This window comes from Maylandia zebra, linkage group LG11 (assembly GCF_041146795.1).
Source record: "Maylandia zebra isolate NMK-2024a linkage group LG11, Mzebra_GT3a, whole genome shotgun sequence".
Classification (NCBI taxonomy): domain Eukaryota; kingdom Metazoa; phylum Chordata; class Actinopteri; order Cichliformes; family Cichlidae; genus Maylandia; species Maylandia zebra.
In genome coordinates this window covers 18,866,032-18,885,729 of record NC_135177.1, presented here as the reverse complement: position 1 = coordinate 18,885,729, position 19,698 = coordinate 18,866,032, and the positions used below count along the sequence as shown (strand labels likewise).

The window sequence follows — 19,698 nt, the reverse complement described above, 5'->3', positions numbered from 1 at the left end:
CATCTATTCATTATTGTCCCGGATAAATAATCACTTAACTTTTTAAAGGAATTTTTCTTGCCAACTATTGAAATAGTTGACCATGATGAACCCGATGATGGTTCCACTTTTTTTACTTGTCAGCATGAATCATGATTTCCAAGTTTATTTATTGTTTTTCTATGACAGTTACTAAGCAGTGTGTCAGTCCACATTCACGCACACACAGACTGTCAGGTGTTTTTCGATTGATGGATTCCTGGTTGTTTTCTTGCAGCTGTTTTCTTTGGTTACTGGATTCATACGTGCTCTCTCCTTATCCTTGGGCTACCCGGTATGACCTGGACCAAAAAAAAGGGGGGGGAGGGAGGGAGGGAGGAGGAAGGCATTACTCTTAAAGAATCAAACACTATTTCAGCAATCAATGATATTCATCAAACCTAAATATGAGGAAAAAACAAGATCTGTTGCAGTTCTGCCCTACAAACAGCTTAATGATAATCCCTTTGATCTATTAATCATCAAAGAGATTTCAGTCAGCATTCTGTTGCGCTATTATGTCTGAAGTGACTCATTGCTATATATCATCAAGTAGCCTCTGATATTAACTATTTAAATCATCCAAATGCAGTTTCCCAACAGCACAAGGAGAGATGCTCCTCATGCACAATGGGCCGATATAGAGTCAGGTGAAAAAGAGAGTGCATTTTCTCTTACTTCCAAGGGTTTGGCTCAGGAAAAGAAGAAAAATAAAGTACACATTTAATGCTTCCAAAAGAATCAAGATGCTAAGTACCAACCAGGTGCTGCTAATCAAGTATATTTGCGTAACTGATCAGCCAGTATTAGAACTTCTATAAAAACTGAAGTTTTGGAAGTTTGCTGGAGCATTCAGGTGTGTGTTAACACAATCCCAAGGAGGAAAGACATCAACATTGATCTCAGGGAAGCAATTGTTGCTACCCATCAATCTGGGAAAGCCATTTCCAAACAATTTGTCCATCACTATGTGGCGATAAAGATTATTCACAAGTGGAAAACTTTTTGGACAGCTGCCAATCTGCCAAGCAAATTCACCACAAGGTCAGATTGTGCAGTGCTTACAGAAACTGCGAAAAACCCAAAAGCTCACCTCAAACAATACAGGCCTCTGTTAGCATGCTATATGTTACAGTACCATTAGAAAAAAACTAAACAAATATGTCCTTTTTGAAAGGGTTGCTCGGAGAAAACTTCTTCTAGCATAGCTTAAATTTGTAAAGCTGCATTTGAACAAACCACAAGACTTTTGGAACAACTTCCTTTAGCCAGAGAAGACTAAATAAAATCGAGATGTAATGCACAACATCATGTTCATCACAAACATCCAATACCAAATGTCAAACACTGTAGTGGAGTGGTGATGATTTGAGCTTGTTCTGCAGACAAAGGACCTTGGAATTTCCTTTGTCTGCAGAACTGACTCAGTGACTGAGTCTACTATGAAATCCCCTGTAAACCAAAATATTCTAGACATCTGTGAGGTCATCTGTCTGATAACTAACACCGATGAAACTGGGCCATGCAACAGGACAATGATCCCAAACACAGCTCTGGATTTACAACAGCATGGCTGAAAAAGAAAAGCGTCAAAGTCGAGCAGCAAACAAGTAATTCAAGTTATTACTGCTAAAGGTGGTTATACAAGCTATTGAATTCACACACTGCTTCTGCAGGTTGTATTTAAATTATTTTAGAACCTGGAAAGGACCAGATTATTTTTTTTATTATTACATCCTGAAATGAAAAACTTTAGACTTTAGAAGGTGCACTTTCTTTTTTTCACATCAGGTATAGCCAGACATTTTTTGATGTTTAACTGTATACGAATTTTGTACTGATAAAACAAAAGTTACAAATGTAATTACTTACTTTGTTGACCTCTTGCGGCATTTGGGCAGCCGATTGAACTTTCCGCCTACAGTCCAAACATAAGCAAAAGAGTAAGGAAGTTGGTAGACTATTACAAGAAATTGCAAAGCACAAAAATAGCTTTCAGATTTTCAGATACTTACAGGTAATGACCAATATGCCAAAGACGAACAGCACTGCTGCAATGACCAGTCCAGCATAACTCAGGGACTTATAATCTAAGTATATAAAAAACAAATCAAATAACCACAGAAAACGAGTAACGACACACAATCAAACACAATCAAAGAGAAGCTTCTTACCATAGGTGAAATCTTTGTCCCACTCTGACTTCCACTCTATATGGAGTAAAGGAAGAAGAAAAAAAGTATTGACTTAAGGTTGACTGTTGAACAGAGGAAATATCTATAGGAACAAAAAAAGAGGCTCAGTGGGGAACAACTGTCAGAGATGGCATGAGAGATCTACTGGCTCTGCTGACATGCTGTTGATGGCGTATCAAAAACCTATCTATGGTAAGCCGGCACAGCATGAGGACATAAATATCTTATCTCTTCTTGCATAAGGTACAATCAAGCATTAATCTGTTAGCAAGAGAGGAAGTGAGGTGCTCTGTTCTATCACTACGCTGTGGGTTTGTTTGGAAGACGGGGAATTGTGATACTGTCACAGTCTGCCATGAGATAACAATAGAACCACGATGCCTGTGGCATTTAGGGTAACTAAGGAATATGGGAAATTTTTCCATTACTCCAGACAACTTTAGTGTTCCTTTTACCGATGGTTTTCTCGGGTGCAGAAGGGTTGGTTTTCACTGCAGGTGCTGGAAAAAAAGGGGAAAAAATTACTACATTGGACTTTTTTTTTTCATCTCTACTGAATATGTAATAATTTACAAGTTAAAACTTTTTTATTTTTGGGACATATTGACTCCATAGCTTACAGTTACCTCTCATCAAACTCCAGATTCAGTCTTGTGTTTAAGTAATTAAATTTCTAAATGTTTCAGTAGAATGAGTCAAAAGGAAATGTATGCTTTTCAGAATGTAGCATTTTCTCTACCTCAAGTGCTCTCTCTCGCTCTATTTTTGTCGGTGTCTGGTGGTGATACAGTTTGCTAACGTGGTCTACTAGCTAAACTTAATGGCTCTACTGACTCTTGATGTTTGAACATACATAGGTTAGGCAAGGCAGAGGGTAAAGACTCATACCTGAAGTTGATGTGAGCTTTGGTTGACTTGTTGCTTTTGTACTTGAAGCTAAAGAGGATGAATACGTATGATGAGAAAAATAGCATGCAGAAGAGAAATAATGGGGTTAGACACACACAAGACAAACTACCTGCTGAAGTCTCTATTCGTGATGTGGTAACACTGAGGGAGACGTTTGCTTGCTGGTTTGTGGGTTTTTCAGGTATAGTTTCCAGGGAGCTGTTAATATCTCTAGTTGTTCTCTTTTCCAGTGCTTCTCCTTTTACACACAGAAAGAAACTGAATTAGATGGATTGACAGACAGACAGACAGACAGACAGACAGACAGACAGACAGACAGATAGATAGATAGATAGATAGATAGATAGATAGATAGATAGATAGATAGATAGATAGATAGATAGATAGATAGATAGATAGATAGATAGATACCAGTGTTTACTGTAAATGTCGATTCAGCCTGCTTTGCATCTGTTGGTGTGGGTGCAGTTGCAGGTGTAGGTGTTTGGGCCCTTGACACTGTGGGGGGGAAAAAGATCACATGTGAAAAACTAAAGAAAAGTAGAAACAAACTTTCCATTGAAGGTTCCTATACTGTCCACTTTACATCAAGAACAAAGCACAGCGTTGTTAATGCCCGTGATTTTCTCAATGTGGCCAGACTTCAGAATGTGTCTGGCCAGGCACAGTAGCGAGGCCTGCAGATGCACTGAGTATGTCACAGTAATAGTCTTGTGAGTGGGCCTGTGAGGCAACCTCTGAGTGCAACAGAGCTGGATTGTTGTGCAAGACCACAGGACAGAGAGGCTGTTGTCTGTTTACTCACTCAGCACCTTCCAAATAGTGCCGAAGCTCCACAAAACCTCTACTTTCTTGGGCCAGTGCTGCCAGCACTACACAAATAAAGCCATACGAGGGAAAATATACTGAGATAGAAATGATTAACAGCTCACTCTACTTTTTAAAATTTTACCAATCCTTTTAAAATTTGTCACCTTCATGAATGGGACGTGTTGCTTAGATGTAACTGTTAACAAGCTAATCCCCAAGTTGCAGGCTATTTTTTTCCTAATCTTACAGATAAAAAAAATAAGACAAGAAAAATTTTTTGTTTTGTTAATGCAACACCCCCCATAAGCTTCACATGCTTTGCTCCACTGCTTACTCCTTTACTTTAAGGGGAACCCTAAAAAGTAATGAAGCAGACATAGTTCTTTATTACCACCACTGAACAGAATAAGCTGCACTAAAGCTTGGAAGCCACACAGTATTTTTAGCTCCATCCCATCACAGTTTTGTGGTTCAATGACGGAACCATATTGTTACACTGGCAACCATGTCACGATTGTAGGTGCAAGAGTTTAGCAGACAATAAAAGTCATTATAATGGACTGATTTTTTTTATTTATTTATATATTTTTTAGATATTTTCTTTGGCATTTTTTTCTCTTAGAACTTTCTAAAGTTCCCCTGGCTGGTTCTTGGTCCCATGTGACACTGCATTCAAAAAATCCTGCAAATACGCCAATGTGCATCCTAACATAGGCTTACTGCACAGATACCCTGCTAAAGCTAATCAAGGTGATTAGGTTGTAATGAAATCTACAGTCTCTTTCAACCCCCAAAACGTTCACACTTGACTTCAGTGAGCCAAGTCTTCAGATTTTCTGGCACTCACCTCTTAACATCATAAACAGGAAAATGCTCAAGTAAACCAAAGTCATCTGAAAGAAATAAAAACAAAACATGTTTTCATGAGATGCTGTGAAACAGTGATGCAGAGAATGCAGCTCTCAACTACTGTCTGAACAAACTGTTGTGCAGTTTTCACACAATCAGTGGTTACAGGATTGAAATGACCTCTACGATCTACTGTAGAAAGTAACTGAGTGCGCCTCAGATAACTCAGATGGCCCTTTTGAAAACGACTGGTGACACGTTGACTACATCCTCTGGTGCATGTGTTATAGAATATTCAAGCACATCCATACCGCATGCAGACAAATGGCTGATCATTAGCACTGAGAAAAACGCTACTGATTTGTACTGTGTCTCTGCAGTCATGTAATGATCATACAGTTGTTAGCCCTGGGAATGAAAGGCTCCGGGTAGACGATTGAGGCAATACAGTATTCACTCTCCAACATATTGTGCACCGCTCAGTTACCAGTCAGGAAGCTGTAATCAGTCAGGTTCGTGCCACATGGCAGCTTCCTCTTCCTCCTATAGCACGCGGCGACATCACCCACATGCCTCATTCAGCATAGCAGAAAACAAATTCTTACTTTGAATGTCAGACTTTATAAGACACTTTTTTTTGTCAAATGTGAGTGATCGAGGCCACATATTATAGATGCAGTCCTCCCACATATGCCTGTGCTAAACTTTGTAGCTGTATAGATCTAACTTCATCATATTTTGTTAGCTGTCACCAATTAAAAAATGGCATTGGAGCATATGTCAAAACGACTCTTTTCATGATAATAGAAATCCTTGTACCGGCGAGCCGCAACCTCCACATCAGTGGAAAACGTTGGCTATTTCTTCCTCCCCCTCAATATTTTGCCCACGGCTTAAACAAAAACAAAACAAAACAAAAAAACAGAAGTAGGAAATAAAAGTGTATTGTGATGTATAATTTCATAGCAACACCTGCCAACGATGAGCAACAGAAGCAGGCAGGGAGGCTAAAGGAAGTCTGTGCCAGGGACTTCGTTTGAATCCACTCCCAGTGAAAAAAAAAAAAAAAATTAATCATGATCTTTGACCTATCCAGTGGCAGCTCATCCTCCGGGCTGGGAACAGTGTGACAGGTGAGCATTTGTGGCCGTCATGAGCTCTGACAGCTCAGATTAGCAGGTCATGCCAATCTTCATTTCACTCCAGAGCATATGTCAAGATGAGGCCTGTATCCCCTGGGCTGTACAGACGTCTTTCCCTTCCCCTAGCCTGACCCGCCTGCCTGTTTGTCACATCTTGCACTCTCACTCACTCTCCGTCTGTCTGTTCATCCATTTGTCTGTCATCCTCCATCAATCTCTTTTCACTTGGGTTAGACCAAAACACCCTTCAGCCCTGGGATATTCAGTCTTTCATCCAGGCTATTATGCTTACCTTTGTATCCATCCTGCGAGGTGCCCGAGTCCAGAGATGTATCCGCAGCTTCATCATCCACAGCGCTCTCCTCTGTGTGTCACTTGTGTGCAAGGCTAGTGGAGAAACGGTTAACCAACCACACCCATGTGATCACCCACTACTTCCTCACCCATTTGTCTGAATTCATTTTCAGACTTTCAGTCTCTCTCTCTCTCTCTCTCTCTCTCTCTCGCTCTTTCTTAGTCTCTTCCTCTGTGTTCTTTGGCTTCCAGTTTTCAGTTTGTACTTCTGCTTCATCAAAGCACCGTATGCCTTCTCTTCCTACTGTATCTATCTGGGCTAGTCAACCATCTTGCTTCACATTTATTTCCTGTTTTCTCTCCATCTCTCATCTGACGCTGGCTTGCAAAAACAAAGAAATGTGACCTTGTATTAAGGGATTGCAGGCATGTTTACATTCACTTAAAAATGCATTGCATGCTGTATTAATTATCAGTCCCTGAACGCAATGAGATTGCAAAAAAATAAAGGCCAGAGGCCGGCAATGTGTATTATTCACTTTGAATTTTAACCCTATATTTTAAAGCATATAGAAAAGCTGCCCTGTGTACAGTTTCTTTATGTTTTGTAAGAGTTATTTATACATAGCAGTTTAAAGACTTATTACCGCACTGATTATAATCAACGTTCATACTCATACCCCAGAACATATCACTACAGAAAGCCGCTTCCTTCATATTTATTGTGATGTACTGAAGTTTTAAGGAATTGGAATTGCCAGACTCTTGAATTACTGCTTTTTGTCTGTCGTGCTTTATTGCTTCAAGGCTGAAGAAATGAAGGTTGTGATTGTGACCTAAGAGCTTTACCAAACTGAGAAGCACAAACCTACACTGTTACAGCAGACAAAGCCTGCAATTCAAGAAGACTTGCAGAGGAGAGTCTTTGTGCAGAGTGCTGGTGATGCATTTTGAACAGCTTTTCACATTTTTATGTGAAATGGTTTTTTTTTGTTTGTTTGTTTTAAGAAGTGTTAATATTTACACTAATCAACCACTGACAGGTGAATCATTACAGTGCTCTTGAAACTGATGTGAGCAAGGAAAATGGGCCAACTTGATGGCTAGATGAGTCAGAGCTCCTCCAAAACTGGGGTGCTCCCAGGATGCAGCAGTTAGGCTCACTGATGATGGATTAATGGCTGGCAGATCAGAAGAGCCTAATTGCAGAAAACCTGAATGCCATTTAAGAATACAAAATGCACTGCAGCATGGTGAATATAGGGCTGGGCAGAGATGATGTAAAATGCTCAAGAATATTCAAGTGAGTGTTACAACTGGACCCTGGAACAACAGAAGATGACACAGTCTGGTTATCCGCTTTTTCGTTGCTTAAACCTTACATACAGCTGACATTTTCACACCTTCGACGTATGACTCAAACCAAGAACTCCCTCACAATTGTCTTTTGAGGTTTCTAACCTGATGACATGCACACATTGCTCAAGATTTGTCCGCCATACTAAACACGCTCAAATGGAAAACATGTGTATTTCATAACTACGTCACTCCTTCCTGACTCTTGCTGGGTGAAACTGATTGCTGCATCAAAAACGTAGTAATTCGTAATTGCTTTGGTTGCTAGCGGATTTTCACAGTTATAGTTGCTCATGTTTGTTCACAAACACTAACCAAGCAGTAGTCTGTGCTTTGGAACCAGTGGTAGAAAGCCTTGCATGCGGGACTTTCCCACACTCACTGAAATGGCAGCACAGATACTATCTATAATCTTATGACCCCACCCCCTCCCTAATCCCATTCCCACCCAACCCTCCTTTTGATATACATTTTCATACGAGTTAGTTTAATCTCAATTAGATTAGATTAAATCTCACTTAGTAGAGTAAATTGACCTCCGTAAGACTCCTGCTCTTTTTGTGCACCACACATCATCGCTCCTGTGCTGTTTTACTCTTTCAAGATTCTCCCATGATCCTTCAAAAACCAGCAGGTGCCTGTGTCTGTGGGAACCTGGGCAGGTGTGGTAGGAACACAGACAGCTCTCGTGACAATGTCAAGTTCCCCCTTGAACTCTGTCCCAGAAAAAATTACACACAGGCATGTAAGGGAGATACAGCTTCTCTATTTTGTAATTCCCTAAAAGCACCAATTTCATTTTATTTGATTTGACCCACACTGGTGGATCTGAAACCCTCAAATTTGACTCTGTGCAGCCTCAGACTTTAATAGCACCCAAAGAAAATGTTTTAAATATTTTCATCTTTGTGTGTTTGTGTGTCAAATTTCATGATAAAAGAATGACATTTAGGACATTTTTGTTGCTGTCAAATGTCAAAACTGTTCAAATTTGACCAGAAGAGTGTTGAAGGGTTAACTTGGGAATAAATGGAAGCCGAGTACATGATGAGAATTCACTGGTCATTTAAACCTTCTGTCTACTACTAAGAAGGCCCACCCTTAGCCATCATAGAGGCACAGACTCAAAATAAATACATAAATAAATAAATAAAAATCCAGGAAGCATGTCACGTGGTATCAGCCACTGAGAAAGCAACAAATTCTGTTTAATGCATTGGACTTGATTTTCCCACAGGTAATCCATCTGTATCTGATCTAAAGAGCAAATAAACACCTTGAAGTGCCTGTCAGGCATTCAGGGACAGTTTGTAAAACTGGCAAGCCCTGTTATTCTGCTGAAAGAGTGTGATGGACCGAGTTGAAAAACAGGAGGAGCCCAGGAATTATTAGAAAAATATAGTTTCCATTTATTTAACCCCCAAAAATTATATTTACAAGACTAATAAATGTTGAGCTCATAAAAGAGGTCAAAGAAACAAAACTGAACTCAGGCAAAGACTGCAAACTTAACAAACCAAATGACTGCCCAAATATACACAATTGACCTAAAACATGAAATGACATACAAGGGTATATATATAATGGCTGATCAGACCATTGTGACACATGAGGGGGTAACAAACAAAACACAATCATAAATCACAAACGATGCAGTACAATCTAGTTTGTTAATAAACTAAACACTAAAGAAGAAAATCAAAAAACCCCATTAAACCCTAAACTCAAATATTTAATTAAATACAAATACTTTGTTTTTAAAGTTAAAAAAAAACACATATTCCCCCTTCAGCAGGAAGTGGTGGTGTGGTCCAATTATCTTCCTTTGTATTTAATGGTTTCAAACCCTGGCTACCATCTTTTGTCCAGCAACTCCCAGGGATGATGGCAGGTAAGAAATAAAAAGACAAAAGTTAGTCAGAAAGCAAAGAAATTAAGTAGTATGAATACATAAGTAAACTAAATGTGCGCGCTTACAAATAGAACAAATGTATCCAAACCAATCAATAAAGTTATTGGCAACTAAAATGTATTACTATGTTCAAATGAAGAATGAAAATACAAAAGGTACCGACTTTAGAGTGTGGCCACAGGTTTGGCCATCACAAAGAGGCTACTGGGGAAGTAGCCTTGAAGAGGTTTACTGTATTCATTTGCTAAAGTCTACAATGAGACAATATTTTTTGTTTAAACATGACAACATAGCAGGCTCTGGCAAATGGATACTGTATTCTGGGATTTCAGGATGTGAAAATGTAAAATAGTATAAAGTTCCTAAAACCTTTCATATCAGACTCTGACACTGAAATAATAATAATGCTTATCATTGTCTTTATTTATCCCAGAAGACTGCCACACAAAAAAGATTGAATAATAAAAACACCCAACTGAACTAGTTCTACCGTACTGTATATACATTACAGGTAGCAGGCTTTTGGTTCCCACCTTGTCAACATTAACAATTCATTGTCTTTCTACCTGCTAATATTATTCCATTATCTAATATTCTGTTTAGTTAGTTGTAGTCTATCATTCACATGTTGGGGCAAATTACATCCTTCTTCCCAACAACAGGAGAGCAGGGCCACAAAGCGAGTCATGATAGCTGCCAGTGAAATCATGTTCTAATTTGTTAAACCTGTGGTTGCTTTGATTTGATTTCTTGATTTGATTTCTCAATAATGAGAGCATTGACAGAGTTTGCAGAAATTACAGTTAAATTTTTGAGTTTGCTCCCAGCTGGCAGCACAACTAGGTAAAGCAATAAAGAGGATTTATTAAATCTTACCTTTTCCCCCTCCCCAAACACTTACCTGAGAGTGGTAAGGAAGATGTTAAACCAAACCAATGAGGTAATTAGTCGCTTAATTCCGCCCCCCCCTTCTTTTGACTTAATTGTGCTCTCATACAGCCTGCCTTTTCGAGCTCTCTTGAGAATCCTCTGAAAACAACACATCACAAATGTTCACGAGGCCAATGAGGAAAAATAGAAGCTGACATACAATATTGAGCCGTCAAGCCTTCATTTTAGCAGATTACTGTTCCTGCCTGAGCTAAAACGATACATTATGAACAGGCTTTGGCACAAAACTGCAGTCAGACAGGAAGTGAACAACTGTTCAGTAATGAGACAAACAGTTCATGATGGAGAATAGCATGCGTGACTGAGGAATCATAGTAAAACATTTAGTTTTATCTCCTGGCACACACGTCCCGCTGAGGAGACAGAAATATGTGGGTTTGACAAAATTTTGGATTGTACCAGCCTCATATAAGTCAATATTTCTGCTGAAATAATTTGCACTTGGTAGTAAGAGCAGACCACATGATGTTAATAAAAAAAAGATAGCAAGTTACCATATTTACCATATTCTTTCTAACCATGATTTTTGGACTGTAGCAGAGAGTTATGTGACGCTGATGTGATGAAACGTACTTGGAGGGGAAAGAGGAAGCTGGAAGGGTGTGTGCATAACGGATTTGTATAGAGATGTGAGAAAACCCAGTCACTATTTGTGCATATTGGGTGGAATCTAAAAGATCTATTGAAACTTTGAAGAGCTTCTGTTCTCCTTACAGCTTACATGCACTACTATAAATAAAGAGTACCCTGTAACTGCACTGCAGGAAAAGCAACTCATGTAGCCAAGCTGTTGTCAGGCCAACATGCCAATATGAGTACATTAAGCTGATGAGTGATTAGTTCCGAAAGCACTTTCAGAAAGATAGACACACAAGTTATTAAACGTCTTCTTAAAATAGTGCTACTAGTATTACTCTTCATATAACTCTTTAATATAAAGCTATCTGTATGTTATTTCTTTGAGCCAGCAGCATGGCTCAGTTGATAATAATAGCACTTAATTGGCCAAGCACTGTGAATGGGTCAAAATGCATTACTCGGCTGTACTTTGTGTCAGGTGACAATTACCAAATATTAGCTTCCTTACAGGCTAAACTAAAACAGTGAAGTAAACACTGCATCTGCTGAATATTAGCATCTACACTGTCTCCACTCTGATAAAAGAAATAAAGAAAGCTGATGTAAGAATTTAGCTAAAAGCACTGCTATGCTTTACAATGGAAGGACAGTGTCACAGAGAGACTTGCATTTTTGCAGAGGTTTGTTTTTTTTTTTTTTCTTCTAAATTGCCTTTACAATCAGATCTCACACATTTGATCAGAATTCATTGTCAACATCATTGTTTTGTTTTGTTTTTTGTTTTGTTTTTAAATGTCTGGTGTAATGCCATTTGGGTTTTGAAAAATATCTACAAAGATTAAAACTATTGCATGGGCTGTGGAGTGAAAGCCTTCGGCGAACTGCTTTTCTCTGAACTAGAGAAGAATTTTGGAGCAGTGGCCACAGCAGCGGCTTAGCTTAACCCTGTCTTCTGCTCTCGCTATCGCTCCCTGACTGCCCACTCGCCGCGACTCTGCAAGACAAATTCCCTGCATGGTTTCTCCTTCTCTCGCTCTCTCTGATGCTGCGAGCCGAACTTCAATCCCAGAGAAAACAGGATTAGAGCCTGGCCCTAGATATGGCTTTACCTCCCGAAGACATAACTGTGCTAAATACCCCTCACTACAATCCCATTGTAGGGATTCCCACAGACTAACTGTGAGATCTGAAACTCTTTGTAGGAGACAAAGGAGGGATGGCACACTGTTCTCATCTGGATACATGTTGGAAAATGTCGATGTAGGATGGGTCAAAAGGATGATGTCTGCCAGGGTGGCACCGTCAGTCTGTACTGCTTCTGCCCCAGCGCACAGCCGTGTCAGTCCATTTTTATGTCTCACTGACTCATGTCTACCTGCAGGCCAAAGCGATGGATGGGGGGGAGGGGAGCGTGAGTAGTGACCAGCACTTGGCTCCAAGAAGCAGGGCAAAGGTGAAAGGGGCAAGAGTGGAAGAGGAGAATAGACTATGATTTCAGGGAAGGAAAAAAACAAGCTCAAAAAGGAGATGAAGAATTTTATTAATAGAAAAAGCTTGTACAATAGCATCGGTTTGACATCCTTGATTGCATGTGGGTCTTGTACTTTCCCCCCCTCAACCTATTCATTCCCTTTCTTCCAGCTTCCTTTAAGCTTGTTCAGCTTTTTGTAACAGTCAGTACATTAGGTCAAACCAATCTTTTGAGGAAAATTTCAAATGATCAGAATATACAAAAAAAAAGTCAAAACACTTGAAAATTGAAATTTTGCATTATGTCACATCTCGGTTTTTGCCTTTTCATTCAAGGTGATTGGTGAGATACAATTCAAAGAGAATGATGATAACAGAAAAACACAGTGGTGAATATCTGTTTTACAATACTCTATTGAATGGATACGGTCGACTCACAAGCCGTACCGTATAGAATTTGTTCGACTACTAAACTAACTCTCCTCGTAGCTCAAAGGGAAGATCAGAATCTCTCTGCGGTTGGTGAACAGCCATGAACTGCCTCGTTCTCTCAGCACCCTGCAGAGACACGTTAGATGTATGTTAGGTGACACGTGTATTGTGTGTTTTACGGTTTTATCGCAAGTAAATAATGTTCAAATCAAAGATATTTTATAACAGGGTGTGTGTTTATTTACACACCCGAGGGCGGGTTGGCAATCTCCATTCGTTCCTTTGTTGACTCAGTTTGTGTTCAAACACAACTGAAGGGGGAGGACGAGAGGGAGCCGCTGTGTCCTGGTACATACCCACATCTTCATACAAATGGTCGACGGGGCGACGGATGACATCTTGTAGAGCACATAGAACGCATGGCGAAAACACAATCGGGAAATACTGTAAATGTGCTGCATTAGAACAAGGTCAAATATAGACTCTAAATGTAGCATGATATTTAGGCTGTGAGGTGTTTACTGGCCTGACTGCTCTGAGCCACGTTTGCGTCTTACCAAGTCCACGTGTTTCCTCAGGGGGGGGGCTGAGATGTGGCGTGTAGACACCGGTGGGATAATAATAATGGGAACATTCCTGCAGAATATGAGACAGAAGCGATAGCATCAGCTCATCAGCCATGACCTTCGATAACTTCCCTTTAATAGCAATTCCAGATGTTTCTCATCAATGGAGGGATGGAGGCTACCGTGAATTTTTTAAAGAAATGATTCAACCTATTTCTGTCGCCACTTTTGTCTAGAAATAACCTCGCAACACATTTTGAAGATTCCCATCATGGATTCCTGCCTGTTTAGGAAAACATGGGAAGTGAAGACAAAGGGTATGTAATCCCTGTTATCAAATGGAGAAGTCATTGGCATCCACACACTAACAGAAACAGTTTTTTATCTTAAAAATGTTGCAAACAGGCTGAAAATCTGGCCCAATCACACCAAACCTTCTATTCAAAACTAGTTATCATTATATGTTAAATATGTTTATAGGCAAATCAGTGTAAGGTGTTTGCAGATCCATCCTGTTCTGACAGCCGTGTTATGTTTTCTTTTTACTACACTAAACTGTTTTCTCCAAGGTTCAAATCCCCGTTGGCCTCTTTAAAGTACAAAATGATAATTTCTCCAAGATCGATATGTATTTTGAATGCTAATTGTGATGTATCGATCTCTGTTCCAGCTCTCTGCACTGCTAAAGGTTTCATTAGCTTATCTATCAATTTCCCATGTTATGGCTGAATTCTCCGCTTCCTCTCCTGCCAGTATTCCTCACCCTGTGCATAACCTCTTTCCTTCCTTCATCTGTTTACGCAACCTTTTTTGTGTCTTCGCATATTTTTCAATTGCCCTTTTCACTTTCTGCTCTTTGCCTCCTCTCTCGGGTTCCCACCTCCGCATAGCTCTCGTACACGTTGCTGTCCGCTTCTGATCCAGAGTCAACGAGCAGCGTGCGCTGGGCTGCCGCGTTGATCATCTCTCTGCTCTCGTACTTGTTGGAGTTTCCCGCAGTTGATTGACTTGACCTGCACGGTGGAATCACACTTTGTCATCTGCCAGCCCACGATTTATTTCCCCGCAACTTGTAGTAATTAGTCCCCAGTGTGAATTCAGAGTTACAAAGCATTCACCACACACAGCAGCTTGTTTCCTGCATACATTAACTTCTTAATAACAATACATTATGTGGCATGTGTATCCATTTGTTGCAGGGTTGCGGTGCGGGTTTATTGACACTAATATAAACGGGATATTGAGAGACTTGTTGTTTTTGCCTGCCTGGCTGTTTTCTGGGGAGTTTTTTTGTCCACGGATGAGCGGGTGGATGAGGGCTCAGACTTACTTGAGTGGATTTGGTTGGTATTTTTATTACTTCTTATGACAGGGCCTGAACCTACCCCTCATCTTCTTTCTTCTTTCCATCCAACACACTGTCCCTGCTGCCCGCTGCTGGGGATACAAAAGAGAAGCCAAGATAATCAGAGAAATGTAAAAGACGAGAGTGAGAGTGAATGAATGACGAGTAGGCTGTAAAGAAAAAAGAAAAAGAAAAAAAATCTATGTGAAAACCAAAAGGCAGGTGAGAAAAAAAAAATCTTGAAGGAGAGACCTTGACAGTTAGAGTGAAGAAGAAATGGGAAGAGACAATAAAAGCGATAGAGGACGGACATAATGATAGCAAATGAAATAACAGATATATATGAAACACAGGGGTGACAGCTTTGAAGGATTAATGTGACGGGGAGGGTGGAGGCCTATGTAGTGAGGAAGAGGAGAAGAGACAGGGTTGACAAATAGAAAAAAAAAGGCACATAAAGAGATGAGGCGAGAGCGAGAGGCTAAGCTGACAGTTGTATCGTGGCTCAGTGATATTGCTGTGGAGGTATGTGAGGAATCAGAACAACGCGATGACAGAGCGCCGTGGAAGAAACATTTTAACATCCACTGATGGGAATATAATTATGTTTACCTGTCTGACCTTGCCTCTTTTTCCACCTTAGTCCAAAGAAGCAACCAATCAAATTAAACACCAGCAGGCCTCCTAATACTGCTGTCAACACCACAGTCAAATAGACTGGCAGTCCACTTCCACCTAGTTTGCAAAACATTAGAAATATTATCTCTGTGCAGAGGAAGTAATATGGAAATTTGCAAAGATAAAAACTGACTGAGACAGGCCCGACCACTCACTCAATTGTCTTTATTGATTAAAAACTAGCAGAGGGGAAAAAGTATGGGTGGGTGCCATGACAACCACACTTTTACAGCAAACATTAAAAGCATTGGAGGTGCATATATTAACATGATTTAGCCAAATGAAGGTAGCTGCTGTGTAAAAGACTTACCCTGTGAGGCTGGGTCTATATCTGATGGGTCCTCATCTGAATCTGGCCTCTCTACAGACAAAATAAAATAGGACCGCAAATGCACATTTGTTAATTAGATCTCAGACTATCAGGTGCTTGTGCTGTTCAACCCTAAAGTGGGGTTACTCCAAACTGACCCTTAGTGGTGATGGTCAGTACTGCATTGTTGTCAGCATATTCGCTCTCTCCTATTGCATTAAGGGCATTGACAGAGAAGTTGTAAGTGGTGACAGGCTGCAGACCAGTAACAGTAAAGGTTGTCTCACTGGGAGGGAAGACATCCACATACAGGAAACTGACAGACTGATCCCAACAGTACCTGTCAACCAAAACAGTTAGTCAAGTACAATTCTTTGAGACTCCGAAAAAAAACCCCACCCTTGTTCATCTGACATCGTTTCTTGGCTCTTTCACCTGATGCGGAATCTCTGTTGCAAACCACCATTGAAGCCGGGTATCCATTCAAGAGTGACAGAGTCATGGCCAACACTGACTTGGCGAAACGATGAAGGGGGATCTGGGTGATCTGAGGGTAAAAGAAAAAGCAGAAAAATGAAAAAAGAAGAAAAACAAAGAAAGAAGGAAGAAGAAGCAAGCGTGCGCTCAATTTTTGTGAGAGAGCTGAACACCGTCACTCAACAGGGGGCTGTTTGAAAAGGCTTTAGGTGCTAAGAAACTGAGATGTGTGCCATTATATAGTCGAGTGATTCCATTCGCAGGCATGAAGAGCTACTGTGGATTAGACTGGTGCCGCCTTCTTTTTAATGGAGCTGTTAAAAACAGACAAAATGATAAACATGAGTTCAGAGCTGATGTTTTTTTTTTTTAATTTTATTTCATTTCCATTATTTATTTATTTTTTGACAAAAGGAAAATAGAAAGAAAAATCACTTAGGGGTACTCTCACTTTCCCCATTTGTCATACAGCTGTGTTAGGAACAAAATCCCCCTCCCCCTCCCCCTTCCTCTTCACCCTCTACACCACAGACTTCAGCCACTGCACAGAGACCTGCCATCTTCAGAAGTTTTCTGATGACTCTGCGGTGGTTGGATGCATCAGCAGGGATGATGAGACAGAGTACCGGGCTGTGGTCGACTCCTTTGTCACGTGGTGTGAGCAGAATCATCTGCAGCTCAACGTGGCAAAGACCAAGGAACTGATCGTGGACTTCAGGAAGACCAGGAAACACTTGACCCCTGTTTCAATCCAGGGGGTCAGTGTTGACATTGTGGAGGACTATAAATACCTTGGAGTACACATTGACAATAAACTGGACTGGGCTAAAAACACCACAGCACTTTACAGGAAGGGCCAGAGTCATCTCTATTTTTTGAGGCGACTGAGGTCCTTCAACATCTGCCAGAAAATGCTGAGGATTTTCTATGAGTCTGTGGTGGCCAGTGCGATCCTCTATGCTGTTGCATGCTGGGGGAGCAGGCTGAGGGTCGCAGATGCCAACAGACTTAATAAACTGATCCGTAAGGCCAGCAATGTTGTGGGGATGGAGCTGGACTCCCTCAAGGTGGTGTCGGAGAGGCGGATGCTGTCCAAGATAAAGACAATGTTGGATAACACCTCCCACCCACTCCATGACATGTTGGTCAGTCACAGGAGCTCGTTCAGTGAGAGACTGAGATTACCGAAAAGCACCACTGAACGACACAGGAAATCATTCCTGCCTGTGGCCATCTCCCTGTACAACGCATCCACTTAACACACTGTTTGCTGCTACAACTACACATGTTTCTTTTCCAAATATTTATTTATAAGTGACTTATGTATGTATGTATGTATGTATATATATGTATATATTGTACTATTCTTAGTTAGCGTATTGCCTGTCTTGTCTTAATGTTGGTTTAAAATGGAGCACTGTAACAAAAAATAATTTCCCCCAGGGATCAATAAAGTATTCTGATTCTGATTCTGATTCTGATTTTGTCTGATATACTGCACCCATACTGTGTATAACTGTTTACCTCAGAACAAAATGCTCGCTTTATTTTTTTGCAGTTTAATTTCATGCTGTGCCCTCATGACACATCACTCCAGGTATATTAGTCTGGAATGTTTAATCAAGAAAACTGGGAACAACCAATGACGGTAAACAGGCCAGAAGAGAGATGATCATTGTGGTTAAAATTTGTCGGAAAGCTTTAAAAGCTTGTTTATTTTTTCCAACAGTTTATTCTTTGTCAAAGTTTAGCGAAAAGGCTTAAAAAAACCCTCATATTTCCCGACAGCAGCAGTTTTGCATCACTCCTCATTTGCTCTTGCTTGCCCTTTGTTGTATAAGCGATGAGTAAACATGGGATTTAGCTTTAGCTGGTCTTTCTCAGCATAAACTAGCTGATTTATCCATTTTATCCAAAAATGTTCTGCAGTGAAGGATGAAGCCTCTTGATTATTATCAGTATTGTGAACAAAGGTCAGTGTAAGCAATCCAGGTCTTCAGTCTGACACAGGGCATAACTTCAGTCAGGGTAGTAAAGCAAAAGTGGATTATTTGGCATTTGGAGCGTAGAAAAAAAAAAGAAAAAAAAAGGAGGTTGGTTTTTTGGGGGGCAGAGGGAGAGATAGTGGAGGGGAAAAGGAGGAGAGATAGTAGCGTAGCAACATAAGAAGGATGCTCTGCTCGTCTATGGCTCCGGGCTTCAGCCCAGTTTGCAAAGTAAATAATTCCCGCTATCAGCTTTGCTCATAAGATTCCAGGGCAGAGAGGTCAGCCTTATTTGGATCTCGTCTCCTTCAAATCCAAAAAGCACCATGCTACAAGAGGAAAAAAGCTCTCCTCCTCTCAGGCTCTACAATGATAAGGAAGCATATAAAATGTATTATCACTGCGTCAGATAAATTATGAATATTCACAGCTGTAAAAAAAAAAAAAAAAAGGAAAAGAAAAGAAAGTGACTGGGGAAAAAACAATATTGGATTGTATTTTATGGTTTTTATAGTAAACATTAAATGTGTCCAACTGTGGCTGTGGGCTTTTGCTCAAAGCTGGACTGTGCTGATAATAGTGGTAGTGCACAGATACACTGGTAGCTTGAAGGTAGAAACCTCTAAGCATGCTGGCAGACTCAAGCATATCACTGCAGCATTATCTGAGGAAGAAGTAAAGTAGTGCTATGGGCTAAATGATAAGGTAGAGATAAAGCAGTGGAATAAGTTTACTTAAAGTGCTGCTTCTCAGGAGCAACAACTCTCTTCACTTTACAGAAGTCTAGATGTCTAGTGCCTCCCCCAGACTATTGTAATTTTGCTGAAAACGGCTGATAGACTTTGGACAAGGCAGCACTCAGACTCAGTCATTGTGATACGCTGCCAAATTAGAAATAAAGGAAAAAAAATAGCCCTCCACTACCAAGTATAATGAATAATCATGAATAATGATTATTCATGATAATAACAATAAACCATGAATAATCCCTACATGTTGAGCCATAACCACTGAGTTTGATCATTTACCATCAGCTACTCTAAGTCAGATCTGAAGGGACCACAATCACCAAGAACACCATTGGTAACACAGTTATTATGCTTATTACGACCCAGAGAACAGCATCCCTACAGTCAACCACAGAGGCTGAAACCTTTGCTTTAGTGCTGTTTTTCCCCTAAGGATCCAGGATGACTTCATCGCATTGAGGTTCCTGTGGAGTGAAGATGGAAAGAAAATCTGTGGAGGGAACTGAAACTTTGAGTTGCCAAGCAGCAGCCAAGAGACTTAAAGGACTAAGAGATTTTCTGTAAAGAAGACCGGCCCCAAATCCCTCCTGAGGTGTGTTCAAACCTGGTGATCATCTACAAGAAACATATCATTGCAGTGCTTGGCAGTAAGGGTTTCTCCACCAAGTACC

At 40.4% G+C, this 19,698-nt stretch overlaps 2 protein-coding genes across 8 annotated transcripts in view; both read right to left on the bottom strand.

Moving 5' to 3' along the window:
* Positions 1 to 125: 125 nt before the first annotated feature.
* fxyd5 (FXYD domain containing ion transport regulator 5) lies at positions 126 to 6,345 on the bottom strand. The gene is made up of 10 exons (XM_012924231.4): positions 6,216 to 6,345; positions 4,780 to 4,825; positions 3,534 to 3,620; positions 3,232 to 3,360; positions 3,102 to 3,149; positions 2,669 to 2,713; positions 2,193 to 2,228; positions 2,034 to 2,108; positions 1,891 to 1,936; positions 126 to 320 (listed from the first exon to the last, which is right to left on the bottom strand). The coding sequence occupies exons 1-10, from the start codon at positions 6,270 to 6,272 to the stop codon at positions 296 to 298; spliced, it is 594 nt and encodes a 197-aa protein (XP_012779685.2). The 5' UTR covers positions 6,273 to 6,345; the 3' UTR covers positions 126 to 295.
* Positions 6,346 to 12,544: 6,199 nt separating this feature from the next.
* The window catches only part of nphs1 (NPHS1 adhesion molecule, nephrin), a 48,507-nt gene continuing 41,353 nt past the window's right edge, over positions 12,545 to 19,698 (bottom strand). For 6 of the 7 annotated variants that reach the window (XM_004541548.2, XM_014412032.2, XM_076889921.1 and 3 more), the window contains 9 exons: positions 16,252 to 16,363; positions 15,975 to 16,156; positions 15,817 to 15,867; positions 15,441 to 15,563; positions 14,869 to 14,920; positions 14,364 to 14,496; positions 13,475 to 13,553; positions 13,167 to 13,315; positions 12,545 to 13,043 (listed from right to left, as the gene is read on the bottom strand). In XM_004541548.2, the coding sequence (XP_004541605.2) occupies positions 12,954 to 13,043; positions 13,167 to 13,315; positions 13,475 to 13,553; positions 14,364 to 14,496; positions 14,869 to 14,920; positions 15,441 to 15,563; positions 15,817 to 15,867; positions 15,975 to 16,156; positions 16,252 to 16,363 (971 nt within the window). In that variant the 3' untranslated portion in view covers positions 12,545 to 12,953. The remainder of the gene's footprint in view (positions 13,044 to 13,166; positions 13,316 to 13,474; positions 13,554 to 14,363; positions 14,497 to 14,868; positions 14,921 to 15,440; positions 15,564 to 15,816; positions 15,868 to 15,974; positions 16,157 to 16,251; positions 16,364 to 19,698) is intronic. The other variant, XM_004541549.2, reaches the window with a different exon arrangement.

Bases quoted from the DNA above. Each gene is read 5' to 3' on its own strand.
- fxyd5 (XM_012924231.4), bottom strand. From the start codon at position 6,272: ATGATGAAGCTGCGGATACATCTCTGGACTCGGGCACCTCGCAGGATG. The intron at 3,621-4,779 runs GTGAGTGCCAGA...TCCCCCCCACAG, and splicing joins CCTGTTTATGATGTTAAGAG to TGTCAAGGGCCCAAACACCT. The intron at 321-1,890 runs GTAAGTAATTAC...TTTTTGGTCCAG, and splicing joins TGCCGCAAGAGGTCAACAAA to GTCATACCGGGTAGCCCAAG.